The 26,397-nt window shown below is 39.9% G+C and overlaps 1 protein-coding gene across 3 annotated transcripts in view; it reads right to left on the reverse strand.

Moving 5' to 3' along the window:
* Nucleotides 1-5,232: 5,232 nt before the first annotated feature.
* LOC149299988 (aryl hydrocarbon receptor nuclear translocator 2-like) overlaps nt 5,233-26,397 on the reverse strand; it is a 33,035-nt gene continuing 11,870 nt past the window's right edge. Inside the window, exons 6-19 of one of the 3 annotated variants that reach the window (XM_089485630.1) lie at nt 19,285-19,387; nt 17,765-17,830; nt 17,456-17,541; nt 11,430-11,506; nt 10,853-10,987; nt 9,730-9,804; nt 8,815-8,966; nt 8,279-8,351; nt 8,069-8,195; nt 6,950-7,046; nt 6,728-6,863; nt 6,448-6,613; nt 5,895-6,031; nt 5,233-5,331 (exon numbers count right to left, since the gene is read on the reverse strand). In XM_089485630.1, coding sequence (XP_089341756.1) covers nt 5,233-5,331; nt 5,895-6,031; nt 6,448-6,613; nt 6,728-6,863; nt 6,950-7,046; nt 8,069-8,195; nt 8,279-8,351; nt 8,815-8,966; nt 9,730-9,804; nt 10,853-10,987; nt 11,430-11,506; nt 17,456-17,541; nt 17,765-17,830; nt 19,285-19,387 — 1,529 coding nt within the window. Of the gene's footprint in view, nt 5,332-5,894; nt 6,043-6,443; nt 6,614-6,727; nt 6,864-6,949; nt 7,047-8,068; nt 8,196-8,278; nt 8,352-8,814; nt 8,967-9,729; nt 9,805-10,852; nt 10,988-11,429; nt 11,507-17,446; nt 17,542-17,764; nt 17,831-19,284; nt 19,388-26,397 lie in introns of all 3 variants that reach the window. The other 2 variants (XM_089485629.1, XM_089485628.1) reach the window with 2 other exon arrangements.

Below are 26,397 nucleotides of genomic sequence, written 5' to 3' on the forward strand. Positions count from 1 at the left end.
GGTCAGGCTGATCCCTGCTCAAATGTATAGTGCTGCTGAGTATGCGGATGCTCTGCAAAAATGCTAAGAACAGCAACCCTATCTAGCCGTGTTTGCTGGAACACAAGCATTTTTGTGGTACTAACTCACTCTTAGACAATGAATGGCTTACGCTTAAAACTCATAAGCCCTGACAGGGTTTATCATCATCACATATTGGAGCAATTGTTTTATTTTCGTATTTATTTAATTTCATACACACAACATATTTTTGAAATGGAGAATGATGTGTTTGGGACATTTTGTTTTTTTTTTCTTGAGTCATGTGATGGAACATCTTATTGTGTTTGAAACAATGTCTATTAATCTTTCTGACTTGTATTATTTTAACCATAAATAGCCCTGGGTGTAAGGTTTTTAAAAGTATGTTCTTTTAATAAACCAAAGTCAATCATTTTAAGTAAGGCAGTAACCGACTGTTATATAGGAATAGCTATTCTCTGTATTTCACAATATACCACTGGTCTATAGAATCATTATATCCAGGGGCATTATTCAGATTAATAATGGGGCAAAGGGGACAATTGCCCCAAGGCCTCTGTGGGCAAGGGCCCCCACTTGCTGTGCAACTTACGTATTTGACGTCATTGAAGAATAGGAATAGTTATGCTGGCTGGTGTGGGATCCACTAGGTGACCCCTCTTCTTCAGCAGATGTGTTTGTAGAGAGTTAGACTCAACTTCTCAAGTACGATCAGAGTTGGCTTCCTACTTCATGTCATGTGACAGGATCAGCCAGTAAGAAGCTCCTCTTGTAGTCACAGGTCACAGTTAGTAAAATTGGAGACCACATGGCTCTTTGCTGGTAAAGCCATCTAATTATGCATTACACAGCGTCAACTCTGCCCTATTGCTGGAGAAACCTGCCAGATACCGTTAAGTATCAATACTCCAATATCAAGTTAAGGTCAATACTCCAATAACACATGTTCATCAATAGTTTTGTTTTTATCTATATTAGAAGTTTGAATTGCCTGTGGCCTTATTTTGTCTTCAAGATTGGTTTATTCTAATGTTCATTCTAATTACATAATTATACATTACTATTATATTATTATATAGCAATAATATACATTATTATTATTTAGGGGTTTTTTGGTGGTAGCAATACTCTAAATGAGGCTTTACTTAAAATGTCTTTATATAAGTTAAGGCATTGGAAAACTAGTGTGTGATTGCAGGACATCCACTGTATGAACAATATTCCATATCCGATACAGTCAGCAGGAAATTTTAGTGCGGAAACAGGGCAGCAGCAGGGATGGTGTCCCTGGTGCCAGTACACAGCAGAACAATGGATTTTATTAACGAAACTGGTGGAATGACTCAATCTCAGACGTCGTTTCCCACTGTATAAAATTATGCAATACTTATGTGAAAATCTCAGAAAACTGATGAGACCACATTGTGTCAGATTAGACTTTTTATCTCCTGTTATTGGAGAAGTTACCTCAAATGGGTTGACTCAACCTCTAGTATTAAGACACTTAAATCAATCATACAAAGGTTCAGCAAAACAAAATGTGTTATTGTACCAGTACATGTTCCAAATTCATTCTGGGAGGGTTCAAGAACCCCCAAAACAATCCCGGCAGGGGTTCTTTCTGCTCACAGGCAGTCTGGAATAGTCTTTTTCAAGTATTTACACAGCTGTTGAGAACTAGTGTAGCTACTGTTAAGCTTTCCCTTAAAACACCAGAAAAAGTTTTTGCCTTTTATTTATTTGGTACAGTCTGCCCACTTCCCGTTTAACCAAACCTTCCCATAACACAGAAAACACAATTTCTGGCATTTTCTTGTACTAAACATTTTTTGCTTATTTAAAATGTTAGCACAATATTCACATATTGCCAGCTGATGACATATTGTATATACCTCAATACCACTCAGTGAAAAATATAAATGGTCATACAGAGCAATTGGATTTTGAAGTAGAATGTCTGGTGTTAACCGCTCAGTAAAATATTGATGAAATCACAATGCAGCCGATAAACTGACATTTGCTCTAGGACCAGTGACTGCACGGAGAACCAATTCTGAGCTTGTGAAGCCTATCCATTTCTAAATGACAATAAGTGTCATAGAATTGAAAAACAGCAAAGAGAATTGTGATCAAGAAGTTAAATAGAAATAGAATAAATAAACACACACACACAATATGGACGAAAGTATTGGGACAACTGACCATTACACCTACAGGGACTTATATGACATTGCATTCTAAATACATGGACATTAATATGTAGTTGGTCCCCCCTTTGTAGCTATAACAGCTTCCACTCTTCCGGGAACAAGTATTTGGAGAGTTTCTGTGGATTTTCATCCAGTACAGCATTTGTGAGGTCGGGCACTGATGTTGATGAAGGGGGCATACCAAGACATTGCTTCCAACCTTGTGGGAACAGTTTGGGGAAGGCTCTTTTTCTATTCCAGCATGACTGTGTCCCAGTGCACAAAGTAAGGTCCTTAAATACATGGTTGGATGAGTTTGGTGTGGAAGAACTTGACTCGCCGGTACAGAGCCCTGACCTCAACCCCATCGAACACCTGTGGGATGAACTGGAACGGAACCAGGCCATCTCGTCCAACATCAGTGCCTGACCTTATAACTGCTCTACTGGATGAATGGGCTAAAAAATCCCACAGAAAAAATCCAAAATATTGTGGAAAGTCTTCCCAGAAGAGTTGAAGCTGCAAGGGGGGGACACTACATATTAATGCCTTTGTATTTAGAATGCAATGTCATACAAGTTTCCCAATATATATTATACACACACGCATATACTAACATCTGATAAAAAGTTCAAAGTTTGGTAATTCAGGTACATCACACTCAGGATTATGTAACACCAAGCAACGCTCAGTTAATGCAACACAATTTCCAATGTTTCAAAAAAAATACTTAAAATATATTGCTGCTGGACAATATCATCACAACACTTTGGAATCTATTTATTAATCCGCTCTTGCCTCACGTATGGACTGTTCTAGGAAATCAGTGTGTACAAGCTACGTTTTAATACTGGCGCTCCAGTATCACTGCACAATTTGGCCAGTGGTGGGGTAACTGCTCCATTGCCAGGGGTAGTGGTACCATATAGTCAGGTGCAGCAACTGCTTAGGGCCCCAATTGTCTAGGTGGTGAGGGAGGTCATGTGAAGATGTGATGCACGCACGGCAAGTGACAGAACCACTGGGTTCCTGTATCCAGGGGCCGTTCTACCAATGTGCAAAATCAGTGATTCACCTCTTGTAATGTCCGATTCATAGCGCACATGAATAAGAAAACTTCAATACCATGCACATCAGTGATTCCCCAAGTGATGTCAGGCAATGCTGAGAGTTTGTGCGTGTTTTATGGATATGGTGGATTGCCTGTTTATAGTGATAGCCAGCGGACAGGTGGTTTCCTGCTGAGTTTTAGTTGGAATAACTGCCGTAAAAATGCAGGATACATTTAACATTTTAAAAGGAGGGACAGATTTGTGTTATTTTTTTTTGTTTTTAACTAGCCATACCTTACATTAATAGTAAATGGCTCTTATGCTTTGCATCAGACTAGCCAATTAAATCTGAGTATTAGAACCCTACCTGGCCTGCCGAGAAATGTACTGAGCAAAGATCATTCTGAAGACAAATAGGCAAATTGTCCTCTACATTATAAAATGACATATAAACAAAATTAATCAGGCGGCACCTACTGGGAGAGAGCAGGGCCCTCTTCTCCGTCTTTACCAGTATGCCTTAAGGTGTTGATATTATTGTCTATTTTGTATATCGTCAGTTTTAATGTTATTGTTAGTTTTCTATTGTAATAAATAAAATATACTGTCAGACACTGCAGTGTGACAGAGTCTTGGCTTTACACCATAGAAAACCAAAAGAGGAGGTCTAGTCAGGGAGTGATCTTCAATAGAAAACATTTTATCTGTGCATGTAAGACAGGCTGTGTTTTAATACAGCAGCTTCCTCAACACTGATAAAGATTTTGCCACCTTAAAACACTGCCTGTTTCACAGAAGATTGCAGCTCCAGTTTCCATTTGGGAATAAAACTACATACACCATACTGTAATGTACTGACCTAAAACACTCCATGGGTTCATCTGGTGACAACCATCAGGCAAGCAATTGTCAAGTGAAATCATGAAAACACTTTATATTTAGGCAATGAATATAGTTTTCTGGTGGCTTCCCTTTCACCCAAATCCATCTTTTTACAAAACACGGTTACACGTAAATGCCAGTGTCACGTCTTTATTGAAATGACATCAGCAGAGGACAGCATAGCTAGACTATGCACAATGCAATAGATATTAGTATAGAACATTCAGTAGTACAAAATACAAAGTTTATACATTACTGGTCACATCAACATTAACAGCTCAATAGATTCAGTTACAACAAATTAGTAACCAGGACTGGTCACATGAAAAACACATGACACATGTCATGGTTTACTCCAGAACATGAGAAATCTCTCCAGGACACGGGAATCATGAGAGAACATGGCAACAACGTCAACTCTTCAGCAATGAGACAACAAAAAAAGCTCCATCTCTCCTCTAAAATGGAAACAAAATACCAGCCGTTGGCATCACACAACATTAGACAAGTCGTTTCCTCTGAAAGAGTGATTAAAACATAAGACAAATCTGCTGGTAACATTCAGAACTGCTGTTTTGTACAGTATACGGTCAATTACATCCACTGTGAGAATTCCTTCCACATCAATACCACTTGTAACCTGGGCTTTCCTTTAGCATCTGCTAAACCAATTCAACTCCCTCTACACATCTGATAAGACATTCACTCGCCCCATTAGTTGCATGCGCCATTCACTTATATGATGCTTTTATACTTTGAGTTAGTGTTGAAAGTTAAAATTATTTTGTAATTTACAGTTAGCCCAACTGTTGGCAACATAAAGGTCTTAATACTATACATTGATTAAAGAGAGAAATAAAAGTCACAAAAGTCTGCCTTCCATTAACAATTAACTTTGGCACATGAAGCTTCTGGGCAATGATCTAGCTTTCCAGACGGTTTCTTTCCAGCAGAGTTGCAAATGTATTCATAAATACGGCACAGGATTCCCATTGAGCCCACAGGAAAACAAGTCATAGTTGTCACCATTTTACGATTACAAAGCTGATATAAGTGACACAGAGAAGGAGACTGAGCTTCACGAGATGTTACTCAGAAAATGGGGGAAACATCCCCAGGTCAGCAAAGTCTTCAATGTTGTAATTACCGGTGCCCTGGGTTGGATCTCCAGACATGGGCAGCATGTCCTGTACAGGAAATAAATGTTAAGCATGAGTTAATTAAGCCATTTCCCAAACACCAATTCTCCGACATACATATTTCCCTAGTGGGCTACGTGTACACAAACACTGGCTCTTATATGCAGACACTTGCTATACATTGGTTTATACAGCTACACTGCTAATGAGATATAAATTCCTTCACTGCCAGAATTTATGTTGAGAGATTTGTTTAAACCTAAATCTACATTGATCTGCAAATACATTACACGTGCATACGTGACAAAATGTTTTAGTCAGTGTGAAAAAAGAAAAATCTAAACCCAATCAATATTTGGTGTGACCACCCTTTGCCTTTAAAACATCATCAATGGGATAACATGATGAGAGAGAAGCAACTGAGGCTGCCTAAATCTACAGAAGAACTGTGGTTAGTTCTCCAAGATGCTTGAACAACCTACATGCCGTGTTCCTTAAAAATGTGTGTGCGAGTGTATTTCCTGGGCAGATGCCCTTTTGTTAAAGAGAGTCTGGGCACAGTTAATGTGTCATGCGCGCTGGATATTTATGCAACAAAATGGACTGTTTACCTGGAACACTTCTGCCTGTCCTGGCTGCTGATGAGAATGCTGCTCGCTGCTCTGCTGGTTATGATGCTGGCTCTGCCACTGGGACCACACTTCAGATGCACGGCCCTGGAACTGACCACTGCTTTGTCCTGTTTCAGCTGCAAGATTTAGAAAATATTAGTAAAGTAGAAGAAAACAAAGATGAATTAAAAAAGGGAATGAAAAAATAAGAAAGATAAAAAGGATAAGAAATATACGTCGGGACATGGATGAAATCTTACAGCTGGTAGAGATGCTTTATGTACTGAAGAACTTGCAGTGGTCCTTTTTACCAAAAGCATGGCTTATACCATTTTAGCTTCTAATGGTTGTACGGAAAAATGCCAAATGCAATAGCTTCCCCTATCTGCAAATCTAGCAGTCGGCAATATAAAGCCATTTGTAAAACAAAATGGGTAGGCAGTTTTTGACACAGCACAAGGCATGGATGACCACCATGATGGAAATGGATAGGTATCAGTGAAGAAGCATGTTTTAAGAAAATTATATATTATATGCATGAACTCATTCTCACTAAATGCGGCGCTTCTCCCTCCTAAGCTGGAGTATGCATTGCCACTTGGTGACGAAGTGGTGGGGCTGGATAGCGGGCTGTATGTAGAGGGGTCCGATGTATACGTGTGGCTTGTTCCAATCCCAAAAGGAGAAGTCTGAGCTTTACTGGATTGTGAAGTGATTTGCTGAAATATTAAAGAACATGTACTTTTAATTAAGCACCATACACGTGTTCCCTTCACTGTCATTACCAACAATTCAGTGATGCAACTCTTATTGGCAAATGGTGGTCACTGTACCTGACCCTGAAAGGGTGGTCGGCTTCCTGTCCAGACCTGTCCAGCGTTAATCTGACGGGATATCTGAGACAAATTTTGTGCTGTACCTGTTGGTGACTGGATCTCATTAACTCCAGTAACATGGACCACTGAAGAGCTGCGAACATACAAACTCTAGATGTCATACAGCATAGCTAACATTACTTTCATTCTTCAATACAGGTTGTACGGCAGTCTAAGTACCTGAACGACTTGCCACTGTGTCCAGGCTGAAAGGGGCTGCCTGTTGAGTACAGCTGCTGAGTTCCACTGCCTGACGCCGACAACATTTTCTTTTCGGCTAAAAGATGACAGTAGTAGAGAGTGGACAAGAAACATAGGTGGGTATTTATGGTACCAAAAATCTTCCTTAAAACATAGTATTTTAGCTAACCAAATTGTACAACTGTCTTGGTATAACTAAATACCCATACCTTGCCAAGATATATAATGGTTTATTCATTTCGCACACATTCTGATGTTTTTTTCAGTGAATACTAAAACCATAGTATAATATGGTATGTGATGCAAAAAGAGGGCATTGATACGTTGGCAACAGAACAAAAACGTCTTCCTAGTTTTTATTGTTATTGTGCTTAAGCATTGTGAGGAAACAATAGAAATGACAGTTATTTTAATATTTTGTCCTTCACCTTTACCCAATATGTAGCATTCTAAAACCCAACCGTAAAAGGATGCAGACATGCAGACATTCTTATGGATGCTAAGAATCCTGTTAAAAAATAAATTAGATTTCCCCATAACTGTAACCTGAGATCACACCGATCGATATATTTTTAAGTTCTATAAATTCTGACTCTCCACCACATAGAATTCCAGGTTTATCAAAGTCCAAAGACCCCTCCTTACCCCTCCCCCCCAGCTATGTGTTATGGCGACAGGCAGACTCGCAGAAGGCACTTTAAATCAGTTAACGTTAAATTCCTTTTCAATGAAGACTATGCAGTTGACCCTCTCCCTACATTTACAAACATACCCAAGTTCTTATTGAAAACACACATAACCAGGTTCCCTGGGGCTCTTGAATTCAGCTCAGTGCTCTGACCTGTCCTGATCTGAACTTGGTCAAACATGTAGTGCCTCATCAGACACAATACATATGCTTTACTTGGAAAATGAAGAATGGCATTTGTAGTGTTAATATATGAATGAATACTGATGCTTAGCAGTACACGGGGATTAAGGCGAGAAATTGTTTCCTTATTGCAATGCACTGCATTTTCCAGTAATGAAGGTTTTGGGGCTATTCTGTTTTTTGCATTATGTTTGCTCCCAATAAAGATGAACAGATACACAACATACAGGCTGTGATTCCAGCAAACATCTCAGCGAAGCGTGGGTCCCGGTCTTGAGAAAAAATGGGATCTGGCTTATCAACCACGGTTTTCCCCCCTTCGTGAACGGTCCCTGCAAGGTTTGGTACCGGAACCTGTAACGACACAAGTTGTATAGTGCAGCAGAGGCTGAAGGGGGTGCTGAAAGATAACGCAGAAAGAGTACCGCAATACCCACCTGTGACAGGTCATAGGAGGACAGGCTGTCCCTTGGATGAACTTCCAGCTCGGCCTGCTGCTGCTGCACTTGCCTAGGAAGACAGAAACAGCTGAGGAAATACTCTAGGCTATGAGGGTCTGTGTGCGGTATGTGGCACCATCCCACCGTGACTGCAACACATAGGGTGAAATGATTTTAAATGTGGAGAACTTTCACAAATAAAAATGCCATGAGGCTTAGATTGTGTATCATTGCACATAGTTTCTTTAGCGGAAGTCAGTTATCGTTTATATAAGAATATATATAACCACTGAATGCTATCCAACGTGACACGGTGAACTATTAAGCTAAGGTTTCATTATTTACCCCTTAAGGACAATGGGCGGTCCCTAAACCCATTGAAAACAATGAATTTTGAGCCCGTACATGTACGGGCTTTGTCATTAAGGAGTTAAGTAAGCAGGTGAAAATGTCTTTAACATGGAGTTACAAAAATGTCCTTCTTAAATGGACGAAGCTATGGGCTATGTGCTGCTGGATGCAACTGCACTTACTTTACATTGGTGTTGGTACATATAATGTATTCGATCTCATCAGAATATGGGTTCTGGAAGGTAAAACTGCTGGTGCGAAGCAACATCCAGTCCCGTGTCTTTGTGTGAAATCGATACATCACTGATAACACCTGTCCTTTTAACTTCACCACCTGATGAGAGGAAGTACAAATGGCGGGATTCATCATAAACAAAGTTAAGTGAGGACTTGGCAATGAGGCCAAAAAATCACAGATCTCCATTATTAAGAATTAAATAGAAAATACAGCTTCTCTTCCTTCCTACATACATTTGTCCATCTTTGCTTGAAGCATCTCACTAAGCCACTAAAAGGTACACTGTTAGAAAGGGCTTCCACTGGGCTTTTGGCTAGGCACTCACATATACACACACACAAAGTCACACTAGAACAACTAGACACTCAACACTGACACACGCGCACCTAGACACCCACTAACAAGCCGACTCACACCAACACAACTATACATTCACACTAACAGACGCACATCCAGACACTAAGACACACTTAGACTATCATACATGCTCACAGGCTAACATACCCACAAACCCCAGACACACATACCCAAACACTGACCCCCCTCCACCCCGGATCCGACCATGGGGGGTGACTGTGTGCATATGGCATTCAAAGGCATTCGCAGTGAGTGACGAAGCAGGTTAGGTATAAAAAAGTGATTCTGGAGAAAAGGTTGAAAAGAATGGTCCTATCCCCATAGCAACCAATGAAAAATCACTGCTGATTGGACTACTATGGTGCTCTGCTATGATTAAAATTTTTAACTACAATCATATTTTATACATAACGTCCTGATAAAGGTTAGCAAGGAAATTTATGTGAAATAGTATAATCTAATCCAACCAATATTAATCCATAAAAGAAAACGTTGATTTTACCTGCTGGAAACTTTCCCGAAGATGACTCTGATCTTCAGGGTGACAAAATTCAATTATGTCCTTTCCCAAGAGGTCCTAGAAAAACACACAACACCGATACTACAATGGTGCAATCTAAAATAAGATCTGTACAGACTATTTAATTGATAAATTATTTGTTTATGACACCTCACAGTTACATGCCTGAAAGTTACATTCACTGAAATGCTCTTCTTACTGTGTAAAAAAAAAGGCCACAACCAAATAGCACCCCCGGCAAGAAGACCCTATGTCACTGCCCCTAAAAAACCCACATTTTCTTTTTTATATATTTAGAATGTCATCTGAGCACAGATCTTTTATGCTCGTCCCCCATGCATTGTCGATGCCTCTATTGTACCCCCGTCAGGTACCAGACTGACCACTGCACATCGGGGGTCATTTACTAGGGTAAGTTGAGGGTTTCTAGTGATTTATGAATGAGTACATAATGTTTTTCACAAAGCAACACTAAAAAATAAATTAAAATTCTAGGGGGTCCAGCTCAAAACCCAAAAAACAGCCCCAGACTATTACCCCCCTCCACCAAACCTTACAGTAGGAACTATACATTCTGGTAGGTAGCGTTCTCCTGGCATCCGCCAAACCCAGATTCATCCACTAGACTCCCAGATCTGGTCATATAGTTTATAATAACAAATATACAAAGAGAGCTGTTGCATTGAGCAAGGGGATGCTATTGCTCTCCAAAATATCCACCGGTATCTGCAGTTAATAAAGTGCACCTAGTCTTACTCTGTTAGATGCCTTTGTTTAAATGCTGTCTTGATCAAAGACATGTTCAGTTTTCATTAGACTAACAAGCACGTAACAATTATATATGTAATGTGATATTAAATGCTCCAAGAGAACCTGAGTTGTAATCTCAGCCACTTCAATCATAGGACAAGTAGGCCATGACAATAAAAACAAAGTCACATGAAACAAACAGACCATAAAATCTTAAACAGACATACTTCAGGAAGTCAACTCAGTCCAAGCACAATATATTCTGTATTGCTGGAATGAAGTCTTTACCACACAACATAAATATAACTCCTGGCCTCTGCCATAACACAGATGCTGGCCACCATTGAGCACTAACCTGTGGTTGGTACCCAATCACGCTGATGCACCGTGGATCCACAAAAGTGATGACTCCGTCAGTGCTGTGTCGTGATAAGAATTCGGTTGGAAGAGACATTCCGTTCATGTCCAAGCACCCAGGGGAACTTGTGACCTAAGGCAGAGCTTGTATTTTATTTTTAGTTTATTTATATTATAAACAGGGAGAGTGAATCAGTCCATGTGTGTAATGTATAAGGACAGCAGGAGAGTGATTGCCTGCAGTGGAAGCAATTGTTTGGGCAACTGTCAGGAAAGCAGGGTCAAAAGAACAATAAGAATTGAGTTGTAGAGTAATATGTTTCTTGAGAACATGACAGTATGTTTAATGAACAGGATTGGACACAATGGGAGACAGTGCTGCATATGCATATCTACAAACGAGGCTGGTTACTTGATGGATGACCACAAAATTCCACTAAGCTACATGGACCAATACAATGTGAGGCCAATGAAGGTTAATAAAATCCAAAATGTTTTTGGTGTACAGTATCAAAGTCAAAGATGATAATGTGACCCTACACATAGCAATTCCACAATAATATTTGTATTCAGACCTGTAGCCTCCCAATAGCAACCAAACAGTATTTGCTCCCTTGGCCCACCTCTGCATCTTCTTCGGGGATAGTCATACCTATAAAAAATGGATAAAGTCTGTATGTATAGATGCACAAAACACCATTACTTTGTCTCAAAATGTGCGCTTTTGTATGATAAATGAAACATGTTTCTCAACAAACTTCCAGACATTAATAAAGTTAGAATAAAGCTATTGTGTCTTGAAACAAGTAACAAAGAAGAAGACTCTATCATCTTGGCCTGGATGAGAACCTGCAACTGCCCGCTGGACCAATTCACTGAGGTTCCAATTCACGTGTCTATCCAAGACCATATACTCAAATAATCATAGGCTTTTTTAATAACTTACTAGTAAACATAGCAAAGCAATAAATGCAAGTCTAGTGACTACAACTAGAATTTCCCCCCTGAAAAATTTATGTAGAGTTGATGGGCAGACAAAATATTTGATTTGATCTTGAAGAACACTTTGGAAAGGGATTGGTTAACAAGCTGCATTTCCTTACTTTGTGCCATTTACTTACAACCCCGTAGATCAGACATGTATGTATCTGGAGGTTACATATGGCAAAAGGTATGGATGGGTGTTAAAACCATTAACAAAGATGTTTTGTCATCAAGGGAACCTTGATCAACATATTTAGTAAATGGACATGGTCAAAACACAAGGACTTCTTTTGCATACCCAGCCCTTATCCTTTTTACATTTTTGTTCCAGAGATTAGCAATCAGACAAAATGCCCATTTTAGGCACTCTTTAACTTCCCGTAATCACTTGCACTAACGGCTGGGTCAAATTATTCCTCACCACCATGTACTTTTGCCCTACTGTAATGTTGATGCCGTTGTAATAAATGAAAAATGAAGTGGGGATTGGATTGTCATGACATCAGTGGTTCTAAAATTAACTCTTAAAAACCACAGGAATGTCTAAACATGTGCTTGTTATGCGATCTGTATATGACATCACGCTGCTACATGGAAGTCAAGTGATGCATAAACTCTCTCTGCCTAGTCAACACTGAATAAGGTGAGAAAACAAGCTCGAGTATGTGTGCGGCACTCATGTGGTTAATACAGCCTCTGTTATGGATATTTGAGATGCTGCTGTCCCTGGTTCCCCCTGCTCTGCAGACACACAACACAGGAATGTTGTTTACTGGTAGCAAATCAGAGGCGATGGAGCACATTTGGGTCTCATTAGAGGTATTTTTATCGCATGCAATTCCGCACTCCTTGGAGCCATCCGAACTTCCTGTTATGGATTTGGAAAAAATGCGGCCGGTCTTGTGCAGAGCTGGTTTCGGCATTTTCCAAGATCATTTCACAAGGCTGGGTTTTATGTGACGACATTGTGAGTCACAGACAAGCCATCTTATTTATGACCCAAGTTCTACAATTCCAAACAACAGTAGCCATTCTATGTGACATCGGATTATGCACATCCCCGAAATTCATTCGCTAACTCATTCATAGCTGAATTATACGTAGCTGTTCCCATCATTACTGTGCTTCACTCTTTAACTCTCAGAAGGTGGCTTTTTGATTTATGTACCTGGAGAATTGTCACCTACAGCACTTTCAACATTTATTAAAACTGTGCATAGCTTGTGTTTTTGTGTAGTTCGATCAGTATAGATTTTTGGAAATAATTAAAGGTAAGAGACTATGTGGCACCCAGTGAAGCTGAGAAGTGCATAGCTAACATAAATCCCAAACTTTGGTGAAACAGTCCTGGCAACTGGACTAACACCCCAGCGGCCAGTCATGCAGAGTGCCTGAATCATTGATTGGGCAGAAAAGTACTAATTGGCCCATCTAGTCTGCCTTTTTTAATCACTTTTTTAGTTTTTCATTTTTAGGATAGATTTAAACACATCTGTGTTGCTGCCTGAACTACTTTCAATGGTATCCAAAGGGTATCTGTGGGTCACTTTAAAGACTAGCCCCCCCCCTGAAATAATCCTTTACTGGAGCAATTCTATAATTTCTTCTGGAGACACTTAATTGTCATGTGACACAAAAGCATGCTTGGGTAGGTTGTTGCATAGTGTCAGTCATGTATATTGTGTGGAACGATACATTTAAGGACTGTGTACATGGGATTATGATAATTGTGGTAACCGTCTAAATCTAACTAGAATGTTAAGGTTCACATCTTGAACAATATCTGCCGCTCTCAAGTATACCACAAATCAGGTATCAGGGCTATAAATATAATAATAATTTTTCCCCCTGATGGCAGAATTCGAAGTAGCTTAATTAGGGTTTTTTTGCCTTCTTTTGGATCAAGAATAGGAAGGTTAGGTAGAAGGGTTCAACTTAATGGACTTTTTTCAACCTTGTGAAGTATGTAACTATGTAACATAAATCATGTCTTATGCTTAATCATAGTGCTCAGCGTAAGAGTTTGGATCCTTCCATCTATAAATAACCCCAATCTGCATCGACCTCTACATCCACTTCTTGAGTTCGCACCCACACAGCCAAGTGCAAAGGGGTCCACGCTAGCCAAGCCACTGTCCTGCCATGTCTGTACTGTAATAAACACTGGGCAGCTTATGTATGAGCCAAATGCATGCTGGCCCCATCCATGACATATTGTTTCTCCATTCTGCTTATTGCAACCAAATGTTTTAAGCGACAAGGATTTGGCATTGAAATCTGCTCCCCCTAAAAGCAATAGATCATGATTTGAAATTCCCGACGTGATGGACTACAAGGAATCCAAATGAGAAGAAAACGGAATGATCCGAATAACAGAATAACAAATGAACAATACAGCATGCCGTCGTCTTAAAGCGGAAAAGTTCTGGGAAGAACTAAGGGAATTTTATTGGACTCTTTGCTGTTATTTGACCCCGTGCGGCTGCTAAACAAGGGACCAAAATTCACAGAAATGTTAACACCGTATTCTAGATCAGTACGCTGCTTTCTGGGTCTTGATATGAAAAGGTTAAAGCGTAAGGGGTTAATTAAGAATAGCAGCTAGGCCTTTGTTGAGTCTGCCAGACGTGATTTTAGCTATACTTCCCTTTTAAGGGACTTTCTTCACGCTACTGCTGAACAAATACAGGGCATTTACAGAGCCGCTTGGAAGCCGAGTCGTTGGCAGGACGGCCTCTGCTCACAATGTGGAATTTAGGGTAAAGCCATGGAAAATGTACAGCTCGCTGCCTGGAGCATGTAGCAAACAGGGCCAGCCAGATACGTATGATTATCGTAGTGCAAAGATGGACACAACGCAATCAGACATATTAAAAGGTTGTTGAGCGGTCGGCCTGCAAATGAGAACTTGTTTCCAGTAAACGGCAAACCGGAGAGTTAACTGGAAATCATAAAAATAACTGCCCGGTATTTGTGAAGCACACGTTCTCTCAGCTCCGTCCTTTGCTGAAAGGGTTACCGAGAGGTTGGAGTCTCTGGGGTGCGTCTGCTAAACAGGGCTGGAGGAACTGCTAGACACGGCACGAACTATGCATCTGAAATACACAAGGAAAACACAAACGCCGGGATAAAAGATGGCGTAGGGCTTCCCAAATATTAAGCCAAGCTTTACGGATATCGCTAAACAGAATCTGTTCCAAAGAGCTTGTAATCTGTATATCCGGGTACCCACCCGAGGTCTGCCCAAAGCCCGGCTTTAATGAATATCTACTAATAGTAACTAGTGTACCAAGTGGAGCCAAACCGTGCTTTCTTTGTAGCTGCATTGTAAGGCAGTCCCAAGTACGAAAGCCTGGAAACAAAAAAAGCTCTGATATTAACCTCAATGCATGCGATTAAACTGATGGGAATTAAGGCTTCTTGCCCCTGACTATATAGAGTCTGGCCAACAACTTTATTACACTCGCAGGCTGCGGCTTTCTGCAATTTCAAGAGAAAGTCCCTACAGTGAATGCTGCACCCAAAGGTTGAGTATGAAGGCCCTAAACGTTGCTCTGATTGTTCAGGGGACGTGTCCCCCTTTTTACAGCAAGATCTTTGAGGTTGCGCTGATTTGCCAAAAGGCTTTGATCACGTCCCTGTACATGGCGTGTGTAGCTAAGCTTCAATCCTATAACATTCATCTCCCCCTGCTAGGGCATGTTAAGAGTAGCTGCATATTACACATGTCCAAAAATAACATGTTTATCATTTTACGCAGTTATTATGGACTTTCACGTAATACGCCTTCCTGTATGGAAATCAGGAAATCTACGCACATGAAAAAGAAATGGCTTAATGCGTAAAGAACACAAAACTGAATGAATTCTGCATTTGGCATTTTGGAATTGCTTTGCTTACGTTTGGCTAGATTGTTTCCATTATACAATATTTAATTTGTTCCTTACAGTTTGAGCTGCTCGGTCAGGGGGTTTCAATCTTCGTAACCTCCAGTCAGTGGGCTTCTAAACACACAAACAAGCGGGAATAGCGGACCCATTGCGTGTGCTGGGATGCCGAATTCCCACCTGCCATACATTAGCCGAGGGTCTGCTCGCTGCGGGCTAAACAACTCTATATATAGAATTTATGTGCAAGATGACCAGTCCCACAGGACAAAACAACCTACGCCTGAGCCCAGGAATCTGCACAGGTTACTAAGAGGCAACGACGTTACTTAATCACCTCTGTTTCTGCATTTTCCTAACTGAAAGACTGTCCTCCTTTACTGTTATCCCACCTTAACCAGAGGGTGCTAGATAGAGTTATTTGCTTCTATACAGAGGTCCTTAAAAGCCCTCACTACTCTCATCAGGAAGCACGTCTGGACAGTTATAATACGCCAGAATTGTCATGTCATCCACACGTGTAATGTAACAGCGGCATACTGCGGTCAGAAGCAAAAAGACACAAGCACTAGCCACATGAGTGGACAAACACATCCAAACTAGTCCACCTTAAATCAACGGCCGTATTACAAATGTATCCCCATAAAACTAAACTAAGGCTCGAGAATGACCGTTATGATAAACCAAAATAAGCAGGTAATAAAGATATTTTCATACTTTTGGGCCAAGACAGACCTTGCTATGCCCTTGGGTATACATTAAAGCATATACGACAGATCAACTTCTCATCCTTATGACATCAAACAGCTCATCCTTATTATAACCCCTGTATTATGATAGCATCACATACTAGTTCCATTGACACAATAATAATCTTTTCAGATTGCGTTGATAAATAATGGTTTGTGTGGTTCTATGGCAAGATAACGCTCAGCAGGTGAACCAGAAAGCACTGAACGACTTTAGAAACTTAAAGCAATCTGTGGCCAGGTGTACGCAATGTCTGTAACTTTCCACCTTTGCAACTGAACGCATCATTAAAGAGAAGGATTTTGTCAAGTAAAATTTTGCCACGATGATATTGTCGGTCTGGGACAGTTAATTGTCACAAGCAGGGTAATGATAGGCTGCTGCCGTGGAAATATTTTTGCAATGATTTTATGTGATTACACCTCCAGAGGAAAGAATAAAACAAAGAAACTTAGCATACTAGTTCAATGATTGCTCTGACTAAGTGGAACATCACTTTTAAGTACTTATCACCAACGTACAGCAATAAAAAAATCATCAAACCACCAAAGCCAGCCCTTGCTAAGTGTCCCAATCTTGTAGCTGTACAACGTTGCCAAGGAGTCCGCGCTCCCGACGGCACTTCGCATTTACCATACTTCTTCCGTTCTTTCCATGTGACCCCTATTAGAAGGGAATTCTGAAACGCCTGTTTGGCAGCATCTGGCAATCAGTTTCCACATCCTTTATTGAGATCCTAAATGCCAGATTTTTTATTTTTTCAGGAAAAAGTCACATTTCTGTGAAGAACAGCCTATTCCGAACGGCCAAACACACCAATACTTCTAATACTAAACATATAACTTTTTTGAAAAGCAGTGAAATATTCTTTACATTGCTTCAGTGTTAACAGCTATAAAAAAAAATCCCTATTCATACTTTATAAGTGCTGGTTCTAAGCTCCATTATACCATTATTAAACAGAGGCACACTTCTCTTACCTGCAGGTGGCCAGGCTTTAATGTACCCGGTACAGTGAACCACAGAATACTGTGCTTCCCCTTCCTTCACTGGACCTAAGCCATTCCTGAAAGAGATGAGAGAGGAAGGGATAATATACATTATATATATATATATATATATATATATATATATATATATATATGCACAAATGAACATGGATTTTGGACAAAGGTAGAAAAAACACACAGAAAGGTTAAATGTGAAAGGATTACTATCTATATACTATATGATACTATATATTACTTATATACTATATATATATATAAAAAGAATATTTCTACACTTACCTGTATCTTTTGCGCATCGTACTTATTCTGTTAAGAGGTAAATGATCCAAGGGGGCATTACCACACCTGCAGTAAACCACAAACATGTCATCGTGTCATCCATTTATAGACAGTGGGAAGGCAGACATATACATTAATACGAGAAAAAGAACCTCATAATTAAAAACTAAAATGTGTCATTTAAGTTGTAATCTGGTAACAAAGCTGTACTCCTAGCCAGCATCAGTAACAAAGTCCCTTGAACGGTTCCCATTGTAAAAGTCTAGAGATAAACAAACTGTTGGTACGCAGGTAAATTACTACATAAAATAATAGAACTATTTAAATATATAAAGTGCTTCAACAAAGTGGGTAAGGGAAGAACATTTCACAGAAGAAGAAATGTTCAGACAAGAGGCCACAGCCATAAACTTGAGAGTCACAGGCTTTGACGTCATGTAAGGATGTTTTACTGAGAGGTTGGTAGGTAAATGCAATGGCCATCCAGCAGATGTGGTAGAGGTTAATACAGACATGTGATCTGGAAAGGCTGCAGGTTAACTTGAAGTAAAGTAGCAATTCTAGTGTACCGATGATTACAAGCTTTCACTTTAAGCAGTGGTCAATTGGCACTGATGAGATACGCACTCATTCAAGAACACAAACAGATATGAAGATCCTGGCAACAATGAAAGAAAGTACACATATGGTTAGGGGTAAAGGGAAACTCCTTTTGCTGTTAGCAAAGTTTAGTCTCTTAATGTAAGGCAAGTGCGACTTATCAAAACAACATGATTTTTTATGTTTTTTTTCACGCACAATGGCTGGGATTCCAGTGGCCGATGGAGTCCTTTGTAGTCACAAAATAGGAGCAAATAAGCTACAGAGTTGCTTTCAAATTGAAGCAGAGTTAAGGCTTAAGAACACTCTGAACAGTCACTCGTACGATGCGCTCATCAGTTAAAAGCAACGTATGGGCCCAAATAACACTGACCCTGCATGCCTATACCCAAATAATAACTACAGAGTCACGTATCACTGCTAACCCTCAAATCAGATGACTAGCAAACTCCGGGTTATAATAGCAGATAACCATGCTTTGCTGCCTTTCCTATCCATCAGAATAGAGTTATATTAGAAAATCATTTATCATTATTATTATGTATTGCTCGATATGGTGCCAGCATATTCCAGAGCACTGTACAATGGATAAAGATGACATAACAAGCAGTGCCTGTTAGATGAAGATCACTAGATGAGTGGAGCCGGTGTGTATTCAGAGATCAATGAGAAGATGCAGGAAGGGAACTGCTATGACGAGCTTTGTATTTTGAATCGAATCCTGGGGTGTACAGACTGTTGCATCTTGTGAAATATGTTTTTTACAATTAGCACCTTTCCTTTACCTTTTGGAGTGCCTGTTGGTTCACAAAAAGGCCCATGACCTTGAGCAATCAAAGGGTTAATGTGGAGTTATGAAACAAAATAAAAGTTTGACATAATTTATATTAGGGAATCAAAGAGAAATTAGAAGGGTTTACCTCATCCTGCATATGAATGAGCGTCTGGAGCCCATGCACATGCGCATCGAAGACTGCTGGCCCTCCTTCTTCACTGTCCCAGTTTTCAAATCCAGAATACGGCCTGGGCACAGAAAGATCACATGAGAATAGTATAATCCTAAACTCCTTCAAAGGGATTTATGCAGAACATTTTAACTTTCTAAAAATAAGTGTTGCAAAACCAATGATTGAACAATTTGTCCAGAGTAATATAAATATTTACGCGTTTGATTAACACTCCTTTGTTTGTCTCGGTGAGAAGGTTTCATTTAAATAATAATAATAAAAAACATACAGTGTTTTGCTGTAATCATTCTTGAGACTTTTGAGATGTGGACAAATCCGCACTTTTAAACAGCTCTGTAAAGACAGCATCATCCAGCACAGAATAGAGGAGGAAAACAAATAACAATAAAAGGAGACCATTCCTTGTGTGCATCATATGAAACAAAATGTGCACTCTGAACACATCTAGCATGCATTCTAATTAGACCTATATATAGGCTTGAGAAAGGGAGAAGAGCTCCCGAAAGCCTGTCATTCCAAAATTCTGTTAGTCCAATAAAAAAGGTATTATCACAAGATACTTATTCCATCTGTTATTTGATATTGACACCGCTGGACTAATACGGCTACAACCTCTACTCTACTATATATATATAGTATATGTATTCTGATTTGTGACTGGAAGATAAGCATTGATTTTCCCCCCCAAAACTTCCAAAACAGAAGCAAAAAAAAACAAGGCTTCAGGATTTGCAGTGTGGATCTGCAAGTTGCCGTTCCCACCAAGGTAACTATTGTCAGAAACACTCCATTTGTGTATACGTTAGTAACTAGATGGATGAGCGGCCCCGGTTCTAGTGCCAAGCAAGTTCATATTGCTGACATTGAGAGGCGAAGCATGTACATGCCTTTATTTGGTTGTCCCCTTTCTCTCCTTTCTGTGCCGGCTTTGAAATACACAAGTTGACGTGATCTCTGCCTTTCATTCAGAGTCATGGTACATAAATCATATCACAGTGAACTGATAAATCATATTACACTGAACTGATAAATCATATTACACTGAACTGATAAATCATATCACACTGAACTGATAAATCATATCACACTGAACTCATAAATCATATCACACTGAACTGATAAATCATATCACACTGAACTGATAAATCATATTACACTGAACTGATAAATCATATCACACTGAACTGATAAATCATATCACACTGAACTGATAAATCATATCACACTGAACTGATAAATCATATCACACTGAACTGATAAATCATATCACACTGAACTGATAAATCATATGACACTGAACTCATAAATCATATGACACTGAACTGATAAATCATATCACACTGAACTGATAAATCATATGACACTGAACTGATAAATCATATGACACTGAACTGATAAATCATATCACACTGAACTGATAAATCATATCACACTGAACTGATAAATCATATCACACTGAACTGATAAATCATATCACACTGAACTGATAAATCATATGACACTGAACTGATAAATCATATGACACTGAACTGATAAATCATATCACACTGAACTGATAAATCATATGACACTGAACTGATAAATCATATCACACTGAACTGATAAATCATATGACACTGAACTGATAAATCATATCACACTGAACTGATAAATCATATGACACTGAACTGATAAATCATATCACACTGAACTGATAAATCATATCACACTGAACTGATAAATCATATCACACTGAACTCATAAATCATATCACACTGAACTCATAAATCATATGACACTGAACTGATAAATCATATCACACTGAACTGATAAATCATATCACACTGAACTGATAAATCATATCACACTGAACTCATAAATCATATGACACTGAACTCATAAATCATATCACACTGAACTCATAAATCATATGACACTGGACTCATAAATCATATCACACTGAACTGATAAATCATATCACACTGAACTCATAAATCATATCACACTGAACTGATAAATCATATCACACTGAACTGATAAATCATATGACACTGAACTGATAAATCATATGACACTGAACTCATAAATCATATCACACTGAACTCATAAATCATATCACACTGAACTGATAAATCATATGACACTGAACTCATAAATCATATCACACTGAACTGATAAATCATATCACACTGAACTGCCTATCAGACTGTAAAGGGTGTTCTGCCCATTCCTCTTTCCTCTTAAGACTGTATCGCCTCAAATTGTATTCATTTTAAATGCACAGTCACCAGTATATTAACCCCCTTGGGGTAGATGATTGCTGATACATACATCTGATTCAAATAGCAGAACAGTAAGAGCTGTCAATACAAAAGGTTATAATTATTTCTATATTTTTGTATAAAATGTTTTCAGACAGTTGCATATTAGTATGTGTTATAGCTCTTTAAACTTAACCCGATCTACTAAACAAACACTCAGACTCCTGATCATACTGTCTCAATATCAATCACCCACCCGGACTCTCTGATGAATGAAAGTCTGGGGAGCGGCTGACTTCATTAGCATTGCCATAAAGCATCAGCTCAGTGTGGTGTTTGAGGAGCTAAAGTCACCCGAAATATGACTGCCGACAGCTTCCATGTCTGTAGATAAAGGGTGTTTATTGGAGCAAAATGAGATGAAACCAGGTTTTTCTCAAAGCTAAGATACATTTCTGTATACGGCACTTTATGCTCAGTGAGAAAACTATTTAGACTTTAATGCCAACTCCAGTGCTTCCCAGTCAGAATGTATGCACCTGCCCGCTGAGGAACAGGTTATTTTTCTTTTTTTAAAGAAAGTAATGGCGATTTTGTTGTTATCAGTGAAGCAAATTGCATAATACTTAGTGACAGCACTCATTTGATTAAGTGGTGGCTTCTGCCGGTCTCGGGGTCAGGCAGTACCGCCAGGTGAACAGATCGTGCCCTTCCTCCATCCCTCTTACTGCAATCACTCTCACACATCTGAATCCATTTGGACTTTCAGTAGCTGAAGACGTATGAGATTTCAGCTACATGCTTTGCCAATTAATTAGCAACTGGTCATAAAACCGGTGTGAGCCGGGCGCTTTTCCCGTTATGCGCTGTGCTTGTCAGAACATGTGTGTCTGGAACACATGCGTCCCATTATGAAAGTTCAGTCACTTCAAACTTTTATTTCAAATAACTCTGCTACTAACCTAATGTTTTGTACAGAAAAGAATGAGGCTCTACTTTGCCTGGCTCTGCTAGGAGTTGTGTGAAAACGCTGTCCAACTTTCAGAGATTCCACCTGTCAGCAAGTCAATCCCTGGACAGATCTAAGGATACTTTAACATCATCCAGCATGTGTGTATTCACTTGTACATAGTTAATCAATTTATTTATCCCTCGATTTATTAACAGTTCTCGGTCCTCTGGGCTGAAATCTCCTTGAAATTCTGAGATCAGTGAAATGCAGCTCAAGGTATGCTTTCACTGCTCTCTGACTGCTGGGAGTTGTAGTCCACTGGGGCTCAGTTGCCTATCCCTTGCCAGGAATATATATACCGTATTGGCTCGGATATAGGCCGCACCCTAAAAGTTTGGTGCTTTTTTTAAAGAAAAAGTTTTGTAAGGCTAGGTTTCCACTTGGGTTTTTGTCCTGCGTTTTTTTTCTTGATGAAAAACGCCAAGAAAACTGCCACTGCATTTTTCTGCGTTTTGGCGTTTTTTCTGGAGTTTTTTCTGGCGTTTTAGCCTTTCTGTGGAAATTGCTTTTTTTGACCTTAGGCAGTTTTTCCAGCCTTTACAAGTTAGAAGTTTCACCCAGCTAAAAGGGATTAGGATAAATGGCAAGTATCTGCCCCCGATGTCATTTACTTGGTAGAGTTCTACTTAAACGCCCCGGCGGACCCTTTTGTCACTTTTCTGTGGTTTGTAAGGCATGCTTTATTCCGAATGTCTGCTCCTCTAGGAAGATTGGCCCCAAATGATGGTGCAAATTGTTTGCTGTTGCTTTTGGCACGCAGGATCCAGTTGGGTATGTTTGTTTGTTTGTAATGGCATGTTTGTTCCAAATGGTGTAAAATTCAATATGAACTTTGTTTTGTGTGAAACTGTTTGTTTCCAGCCTATTTCTCGTAGGACACACAGATACTGGGTCCATCCTCTGCATTGTAACTGTGGAAAAAACGCCATAAAAAACGCCAAGGCAATAAACCCACATGGCTTTTTCATGGCGTTTTTTCTCTCCCATAGACTTCTATTGGAGAAAAACGCCAAGATTTCATTGCAAAAAACGCCAGAGTGTCAACATGCTGCGATTTTGAAAAACTGCCACAGAGCCCAAAAAAGCAGAAAAACGCCAAAGAGGACTGAAAAAACGCCAAACAGAAAAACGCCAAGTGGATATGGCATTGTGCGATTTCCTATTGAAGAACAGCTAACATCTGGCCGCAGCGTTTTTTCACTAAAAAAACGCCAGGTGGCGCTATTGGCGTTTTTATGGGCGTTTTTAGCTAAAAAAAACCAAGTGGAAACCTAGCCTAATAGATATGCTGCCACTCTGTCGTCCCCCCCCGAGATATGCTGCCACTCGGCCCCCCCCCCCGACTTACCAGAGCAGACTCCCGGGTGTCTTGCGGGGCCGGCGGGGGACTACCGGGAGTCTGCTATGGTAAGTCTTGGTGGCAGAGGTAAAATGCATCGTGCGGACGTTCATCGGCTGTGGCGATGAGCATAAACAACCTCCGCTGCCGGCACGTCTGCACGATGTGCTTTAACAATCTTCCTTGCCGGGACTCCCCTCGTGGGAATTCCCGGCAAGGGAGATTGTTAAAGCACATCGAGCAGCGGAGGTTGTTTACGCTCATCGCCACAGCCGGTGAATGTCTGCACGGGGATCTGTATCCTAACCCCGCTGCCTGCCCGGCGCCCGAAACTGCATGTCCTGAGCGTCGGGCACTAGACCCCGAATATAAGCCGCACCCCCACTTTAAAGACTTAAAGTGGGGGGGGGAGTGCGGCCTATATTCGGGCCAATACGGTATGTTGATACTAAGAAATAGAAAGGTATTCTATGTGTTTATCAGTAAGATAAAGCTTGTATGTTTTATCTGGAGGGCTGAGAAAATATGGTTCTAACAACTACAAAAAAAAAAAATGGAGTAGTTATAAAAACATGTCAGTACATAACCGAGCCAACCCTTAAAATGCTTTAGCCCATAAGTGCTTAAGGCTGACCGGTCCCTTTTCTTCATATAATAAATCTTGCAAGTAAATAAACTTATAATCTGTAATGGTGTTTACCGGTAAAATATTACGGTATAATGATTATTATTGATTTGCTTAGTGGAAACTGACTGGGAAATGGAAGATACTATAATAAAATGACTTGAAAGAGACTGACCACAAATGATAAATGGTTTCTAGAGCTGGAAATTATTCGGAGGCATCTACACAGAAAGCACTTCGAACGACTGGAACGGTCTTTGTAAGACTAGGAAGAAAAACCACCAAACTTTATTTTGGCATCAAAATCTAATAGAAAAAGCCAGATGAGGGCACAGGAAAAAAACAAGGAAACTAGTGGCAAGTTGTGTTTGATGCTGCTCCAGAAAGCGAGATGGTTTGCAAGCAAGACTATCAACACCAAACACATACTGTGCGGCAATGCCAAAGTCACATATCAATATTCCAAGCCGAGACGGAGCCGAACGGAAAAGAGAAAGGTCACGTGATCCCGACAAACTAAAGAAGGGCAGACTAAGACAAACCCATTTAACAGAGAATAATCATTCTTTTCTACCCTGCACATGCCTTGGATTTGGCCCTCCTGAGTAAAGTTAGCAGCAAACCCACTACTAGTAAGAAGAAGGCTATGGAAAGAATTCATATAGCACTGCCTATGGTCATACATAGAGTAGTGAGGCTGTCCCAACCATTCTATAGAACACTCAACTGCTGCTATGGATGACGTCTAAGCAAAGTAAACGTCTCCTATTTTCTCATGTATATCACAAATAGAAGTCAACAATGTGCCAAGGTGGACATAAACTCTAGAAAAAGTATATGACACGTAGCTCTCTCTCTATATAAGAGAGGTATTACTAATGGGGTGCATATTTTAGTCATTTCCAAAAGCAGGTACAATCATCCAGCGTACAAAGAAAGTATTATAATCCCGTTGGAAGATCCAGCTGATAAGGAATGTTACCTTGCCCTTTTAGGAAAAACAAGGAATTTTTGTTCTGTAACAAGTTAAAAAAAAGAAAAATAAACTTTTTTCCCCCCTTCTTCTTCTTAATCCAAGCACTCGGAAATATTACAACTAAAATAAAACAAAGCCAGAGAAAAGTTGCTGAACTTTAAACATTTTCGAGCACCATCAAATAGGGGAAAGCAAAACAAGGCAGGGTGAGCAAATATTTTACTCTGACGAGAAGCAGAATTAGATCCAGCAAAACATCTGCCATAACAAACTGCAGGAAGAAAGCGTGTAACTCTAAACTTGGGCTGTTGGGAGCCGTCAGCAGCGGTCCATTGCCAAGGCCCTGCAGTGCACTGTGGGACGAAAGCCGCTTAGAAGGAGTGTTTGGCGGTATACAATACTCAACTATGCCCATAGAATCAAGAGGTCTGGCTTTGTCTCAGTTTGAGATGCCAACAGGTGCTTTGTCTTCGTCCTGGGACCTGAAAAAGCAGCAAGTACCGGGCTCCACGTTCTCCAAGTGATAATGCTTTCATAAGGCTATGCTTAATGCAGTCACATCACATAATGGCACATATTCAACTTTGTTTTAAAGACTCCTTCGCTATGTATCGCTGCACTTGCTATGTAATAACATCAAGTCAGGAATTCACAGAGGCAGTGCCGTTGTCTCTAAGTTGTGGCTAGTATATCTTCTTACTTTTTAAGTGAGTTGACATAGTGAAGTCCTTTGTTAGAAAATGGATTAGAGAATAATCCTACTGAAGGTCTGTGAGGAAGAATAGTTATTGTTGGAATTTTTATTTCGTGTGCTGATTGCTCCAAATTTGCTATTTTTTTTAGTAATCTGATATTATATATTAAATATTAAAC

The sequence above is a fragment of the Sceloporus occidentalis genome, unplaced genomic scaffold (assembly GCF_023333645.1).
Source record: "Sceloporus occidentalis isolate IW3139 unplaced genomic scaffold, rSceOcc1.0.p SCAF_26, whole genome shotgun sequence".
NCBI lineage: Eukaryota > Metazoa > Chordata > Lepidosauria > Squamata > Phrynosomatidae > Sceloporus > Sceloporus occidentalis.